The sequence below is a fragment of the Acanthisitta chloris genome, unplaced genomic scaffold (assembly GCF_000695815.1).
Source record: "Acanthisitta chloris isolate BGI_N310 unplaced genomic scaffold, ASM69581v1 scaffold40257, whole genome shotgun sequence".
Classification (NCBI taxonomy): Eukaryota; Metazoa; Chordata; class Aves; order Passeriformes; family Acanthisittidae; genus Acanthisitta; species Acanthisitta chloris.
In genome coordinates, this window is record NW_008683915.1 from 1 (window position 1) to 7102 (window position 7102).

Genomic DNA, 7102 nt, shown 5'->3' on the forward strand with positions numbered 1-7102 from the left:
AACGGGAACGTTTCATTAAATGCTTCTCCCGCTGGCGGGGGTCTGGGCTGAGCAGCCGGAGCCCGGACGTAGGAAGGCGCCTGGTTTAGACATTTGCTCGGAGTTCCTGACTCCGGTCCCGGAGCAGTGTGTCCGGGAGCAGCCGCGTCCTGCTGCCCGGCCGTGGGTACCCCCACGCCGCCCCAGACAACCCCGCTCGGGGTCACTACAGTCCGAAATCCTGAAATTAGGGTCACGCAAATAGGAAGAGTCGAAGGTGTGTGTCAGCCCCGCGGGAGCCAACAGCCGGACAAGAGCGTGTTGTCTCTCCAGGCTCAAGGAGGAGGTTGTTCTGCCGGTGAGGCTGTTTACACAAAACACAAAGCACTTGAGGCCGCCGCTAATTTCTTTTCCCTGAGGCCAGATTGTTTCTACTCAACGATACCGGAAACATTAAGGAGTGGATCGACAGGGGAGCAGAGCCACGTCCTCCTGAACGCCAACCTGGCACCCGCAGGGTGACGCGGGGTGGCTGGGACTGCTGACCCGCAGTTCGGCTGCGGCCACGTCCCGCACGGCTGCTCCCCACAAACCGCCGCCAGCGAGAGGAGGAAGAAGCGTTTAAGCAAATGTTCATACAAAAGCCCTGTCCGGGCTGTGTCACACTGCTGATCTCTGCTCTGCCACATGACCTGGCTCTTCCAGCTCGGCTCTCCACCGGAGGAACCAGGTACCCTCTCTCTAACGAGGGGTTTGGCCAATGCCTCCCTTCCACATCCCCTGCCAGCTCTGCGCTCCTTGGAGCGTGAGGGGCAGGGTCCCGGGGGAACAACCACATCAGCACCAGCCCCTGCAGAGCTCTGCCTGCTGCTGGGGCAGCTGTGGCCACCAGAGCAGAAAGGTTGTGACCGACAGCCTCACGCTGGCCCTGCCACGGGGGACTCTCGTGCTACTGTAAGATGCAGCACAGTTTAACTCAGCTCTGTCAAACAACACACTCTGTTCGGGTGAGCCCTGCCCAGAACCTGCCCACTTCTCACTGCTGCCAGAAAGGGAAGCACGCTGCCGAGCCCCTGCGGGCTGGCTCTGAGGCTGCCCCCACCCGAGGGTCCCTCCCAGGGGCCCTGCACTGCCAGGGCACAGGGACACGGCCCAGGCTGGCAGGGAGCCTCAGCTCTCCAGTGAGAGACACAGAGCCAGGCAGAGATCTCAGCTTGGCCCCTGGCAGGTTCATGTCTCCTTATCGAGGACTTTCATCATGAAACGAGATGCCTTGGAAGATCCCAGAGGAGCTGGGGTGTGTCCCAGTCCAGTGAGGCCCCTGCAGACAGGAGAGGAAATTAGAGGTGAAGTTTGCTCCAACTGCTGCCCTTCTGCACCTCCCTGGTGAGTGGCCTGAGAAATTCCCTGCCCAACTCCTCAAAGGCCACCTCACACCAGAGCTTGGCAGGGGAGATGCAGCTTGGGCAGGGGCACAGGTCCCCTGCTGACCTGGCCCAGGACACCAAAGTGGAACCAGCTTGGCCCAAAACCAGAGGGCTCTTGCTCCACAATCAGGTGCCCTCTGCAGCTCCCCGTGGGTGCCTGCAGCTTCCCAGCGTTATCAGGGTGACATTTCTGGGCTGCAGGCACCAGTGCCAGCCCTCACTTTGAGGAACCGCTGCAATCAGGGAACATAACCCATTTCTCGCCTGCATTTGGCTGCCAGGAAGAGAACAGGGAACTGTGTAATCGCTCTCCTCAGAACTAGATCATGAATCAAAGCCCTGCTCAGCTCTGGGCTCCAGCAAGCCCTGCCAGGAATTGTCCGTTCTGATCATGGAGCTCAGGGCAGGACCACAGAGGGGCCAGGATGGGTCCAGATGCAGGTGTCCCCCCTACAGATTGAGATGCACAGCATGGAGTGCCTGTCCCAGGGTCAGAGTGGAGAGCTCCAAGGACACCCAGGGCTGCTTCACAGTTGACTTCATCACCCTGCGCCTGCAGGAGCTGCTGTATCACTCCCTGCCCTAACCCCCGAGTTCAGGAAAGAGGAGATGACACCCAAACCTCAGCTGTGGCTGTAACCCTGGGCAGATCACTGCAGATGAGTTCTTCGGTCCAGAGGTACAGATGTGACCCTTCTGCAAGTTTATCCCAACATATAAATTTATCAAACTGAAACAACTCTTGCTTCTGAGCAGACACATCAAATAAAACCCCTCTTGGTGCCTTTCCTCCCAGACCAGCAGAATCTGAGTGTGTGTGGCTTGATAGCACCTTATCTCCACACCAGCCCCCTGAGCTCTGCCTCGCCCCAGCCAGCGAGCCCTAATCACCATGGCCAGACATGGCAAGGGCCTCTGAGGGGCCACAAGCCAGAGGAGGGGCTGCTCCAGTCCCCCGGAAACACCACCTCCTCCAGTGAGCCCCTCCGGGGCCTGGGGAGCACCTTCTCAGAGGGAAACCTGCTCCCTCCGCGGTGGCTGCACCAGCTCTGCCATTCTCAGGTCCTGTCCCATGGCCCCAGCAGTGACAGCAGCAAGTGCCAGCACCTCGCTGCAATGCCAGTGCCGCAGTGATCTGCCAGGGGAGCCAGTCCCACAGGGATATCGCAGGCATGGCTGGATGCAGCCTCTCCTAACCAGCCCAGAGGGTGTGGAAAAGGAATTTTACACCATGTCCATTCTGCAGAGGGGACATACTCTGCCTTCTCCTCCTCTCACCGAGTAAGCAACTAATTAGGAAGCTGAAAAAGAGAAGGGAGCTGCTGCCAGGAGTGCCTTGGAATGAAAAAAGCTGGTTTTAGTCTTATCTAATGTCACATCAGCCATTTCCTAAGAAGGGAGCAAATTTAATTAAGAACACAGACTCTCTCAAGGACAGCCAGGTTACATACAGCACTCCCAGCTTGGAACACAGTGCCGGGAGGTCGGCATCACGCACATAGACAGCATGAACAGACACCCTGGGCCTGGCTGCTGAAGGCTTGGCATCAGATGCCATTAGGCACAGCACCACGGCTTGCTGCAGGAGTAGGAGGAGCAGGGAGGCAGAGCAACCAGGAAGGGAAGGGGCAATGTGGGTGGCGTGGAGAGGGAAGCAGAGGCAGAACTTGGACATTCAAACAAGCTCAGGGCAGACACTGGTAGCAGACAGACCTACACAGAGACTTTGGTGACTGCAGACACAGAGGGAAGATCATTGCTCAACCAGAGTCTTGGCTGGAACAGAACCTGTGCCTGTGTTGAGGGCAGATGTGCTGTGGAGCTCCTAGCATGTGCCATGGCACAGTCTTCACTTCTGCTGGGCTCAGTGTCATCAGTGCATGGCAGCACCACAGCAGAGCTTGCAATGGTGGTCTCAATAAAGGATGGGAGATGACACCAGCCCAGCGTGTCAGTGACTCATCACAAGTGCTGACAGTGCCTTTTGCCAGCAGAGAAGTGCTGGCACCCGAGAATTCCTCCATAGCATTGCCTCTTCTGGCACGGAGAGGAAGCCTGGGCTCCAGTCATAGCCCCAGAGCGATGTGCCCAGACCAGGGCAGCACATCCCACTGAGTTCAGGTCAATGGGTTCCTGCTACAAAATGTGAAGTTACATCAGGCTGCTGACAGGTCACTACTGGGATCCACTAGTAGCTTCCAGCCTAGGCCCAGTGCTCCTCAAGATCTTCAGAAGTGACTTGGACGCAGGATTTGAAGGACTAGGAAGGAAATTTGCAGATGATACAAAACTGGGAGGAGGTATTGAATCCCTTGAAGGCAGAGAGACCAGACAGAGACCTAGGCAAAGTAGAGGCCTCAACAATCACCAACCATATGACCTGGCATGGGATGGAGGTCCCTAGGTCTGACCCAGAGCTGCCCCTGAGCCACCCTTAAGGGAGGGGCTGGAGAACCAGAGGGAAAAGGGACTCAGGGGCAGGGCCAGAGGCTGGGAACAGTGAGGTCACCAGTTTAAGTCCACCCCTAGCAGGGATGGGAGGTCCCTGGGTCTGACCCAGGATGGCATCACAGAATCATTGAGCTTGGACAACATTTCTGAGATCATCAAGTCCAACCTAGGACCTAACATCACCAGATCAACTACACCATGGCATAGAGTGACACCTCCAGGCTCTCTTGACACCACCACCTCCCTGGCCAGCAAATTCCAGTGTTGAATCCCCTTTGGGAACCAACTGCCTCTCAGTTTGGCTGCAAAGGGTTATGCTGAATGGGATTTTAAATTTCACAGACCCTGGACTCCAGTATCTCACCTACACTGAGAATTCCCTGTTGCCTATGTTGGCTGTCAGCAGCACCTGAACCAGTGCCAGGCTGCCCTCAAGGGCAGGGCACTCCGGCCACACCGCCAAACTCCGGCCAGGGGCAGGCAGTGGAAGTGTGTGAGGTGCAGGCACTGTCTGCTCCTCCAAACCCCCACAATGACCACACTGGTCTGACCAAAGGTTCCTTCAGTGTTGCTCCCACCTCCACCAGCAACATGGACAGAAAGCTCAGGGAAAGGCAAACGTGATCCTGCCCTGGCACAGCCATCAGGCCTCCCCAGGACTGAGAGGGTCAGCGACCACACCTGCACCGCAGTTCCCAGCAAGTTCGGGGCTTTGTTATCAGCACCAGGAGCCTAAAGCTGAGTCATCCCTCTCTATCAGGTGGTACAGAGCTCAACCCGCCACCTCTGCACAAACCCAGGGGTTTCCAGCAGGCTGTAGGTGCAATAGTAAAATAAATGTTGTCCTGAGACAGGCAGTGAGGGCCCCACAGGCCACAGCCCTGACAAGTGGAGAAAAGCACTTGTGCTGCTGCTTCCCACTCTGGGGGAGGCCCAGCCCACTCCAGCAGTGCTGCATACCCCCAAGGCAGTGAGGAAACTCGACTGAAGGGCAGGAATTTGCTACACTGCTCTGTTTTACTTCTGATGGAGAAACAGACAAAAACACCCAGGCTGCTCTATAAATACACCTCATTTTAATCACCTGAAATTAGTTCCTTGGCACCTCCGGGCCACTTTGAAGCAAGCGTGTTTTTCTGCCACTGAGGTCTCCCTCAGCTCAGCAGCGACAGTCAGTCTCCTGCTCCTGCCTCACCCCCCAGCACCGCAAAGGCACCGCGGGGCCCAGCACGCAGCTGGCAGGGGGTGGGGGGCCTTTGAGGCCAAGCTGGGAGTGCTCTGAGGCTGTCACAGTCCTTCGCTTCTAGGTGGTCCATCTCAGCCCCAGTATTTCATTTCTGAGTGGTCCATCTCAGAACTGCCTAGAGCAGCTTTAGCCTCTCAAACACATCAACAGGGAGAACAGACAGACAGAGGATCTCCAGATATTTCTAAGTCATGTCTTTGGAAGGGTTTGCAGACTCTATTTGTCCCAAGAAATCCCAAGGATGCAGCTACTTGCAGTCACGGCTTGAAGTCAGGCCCAGGGAGCTACCCTTGGCCACCACAGAAGGCGATGGGCAGGGAGCTCCTCTCAGAAGAACTTGACGCCTCGGCCATCGTCCAACGTGATAATTTCAGCCTTGTGCTCCTGCTGCAAGGCTTGCAGGGCACGAAGCAGCATAGCCTCATCCAAGCCGTGGAACTCTAGGGAAGAGGAGAGATCCCCATCAACAGGAAAAAAAAGAATCACATCAAAAAATCAAACAGGCTTGCAAGGTCCAGGGACTGGGGGCAGTGATGAAGAGGGCTCTGAAGAGCACTGTATCACCACAGCAAATCCAGAGTCACAGCTATGCTGACAGGCTCATTCCTATGTCACTGCTTCAGGAAAAAAGCCTGAAGGTCATCACACAGCAGGGATGAGTCACAACAGCCTCTAAGGCGGTGCAAGAGCTCGGCATGAAAACAAGACATCCCTCACCTCAGCTGGGCACTGGGGAGGCTGGAGGGGAGGGGGAAGTGAAAATGCAATTACAGAGGGAGATGTTCCTGAAAAGTGGTAAAAGCCTTTGGACTAGTATGTGCCTGTGAGTGGGGCGAGTCCGTGTGTGAGATTTCACAGTATTTAATCCACAAAACTGTAATCTGGCAACTGTTTCCATGTTCCAATCCACTGTGCTACGAAAACCTACTCTGGAACATGAGCCCTGACATTACCTTCACTCTCTGTGTCGTCTCCACTGACCAATTCATACAGGGTGAACACAGAGTTGGTCAGGCCATTTCTCGACACCTGGAAACACAAAGGCAATACAGCAAATCTTTGTGTGGCTGAACATCCTTGTCTGATCCCTCATACATCCCAGAGCACATGATATGGAACGTGCACACTTGATGAGCAGCAGCCCTGGACACGCACTGGGGCAGGAAGTGCTGCCTAAGGAAACAACGACACTTCTTCCCCCTGCGCCCTCTGCTCTTCCTGCCCACATCTTCTGCACTGAGGACTTGGGCCACACAAAGGCCAGGGAGCGACACTGCCCTGTCCTCACCACAGAACAGCCAGTGACACTGGGGGTGGACAACAGCATCTGCAGCTCAAAGCAAGCAACAGGCTGTCAATAACCCCACACCCCTCTGCAACAGAGAGAAAAGGAAAGAAAAAAGGAAAAGCAGTGAAGAAGCAAGGAAACACTGCAGCGTTTTTTCCCAAATGGCAGCTAGGACCCCCTGTCCTCATGGACACAGAGCCTGGTCTGGGTGTGCAACCCCCACGCTCTCACCCACTGATAGATGAGCTTTCCCCATTCTTCTGGTCTCCTCCACATGATCAGAAAGCTGGTTTTGTTCTTATCTAACCATTCCAGGTTCCCTGAAATCAACAAGGAGCAGAGATGGAGTCAGAGCAGCAGTCAGCAGTAATGATCAAACAAGTCTATTTTGGGACATGCCAGACATCGCACCCAGGGGCAGCCTCAGGGACAGCCTCTCCCGCTCACACCACCCTCCAAGATATCCCTGCGTCTACAAAAACAGATTTCTCCTTTGATCCCCCTCATCTCCCCACAGCTAAATCCACCGGCAAAGGCAGGGCCGGACCCCGCGGAGCTGCAGGCAGGGGCACCCCAGGCGGAGGCACAGCCCTCGCCCCCCGGCCGGATGAGGCCCTCACCGTTCTTGCGGAGCTCCTCCAGCACCACCTGGATGGACTCCAGAGGCAGCTTCCCTGCGCGCGGGTTAAGGAGGCGCTGCGGGAGGCGGGA

General features: G+C 56.1%; 1 protein-coding gene across 1 annotated transcript; it reads right to left on the reverse strand.

The window, feature by feature from the left end:
• Positions 1-5430: 5430 nt before the first annotated feature.
• Positions 5431-7093, reverse strand: VPS25 (vacuolar protein sorting 25 homolog (S. cerevisiae); the record flags this gene model as incomplete). Its single annotated transcript, XM_009079099.1, has 4 exons — positions 5431-5543; positions 6057-6132; positions 6623-6711; positions 7012-7093. Coding segments are annotated over 4 exons (360 nt in total), but the record flags the coding sequence as incomplete, so codon positions are not given.
• Positions 7094-7102: the final 9 nt, after the last annotated feature.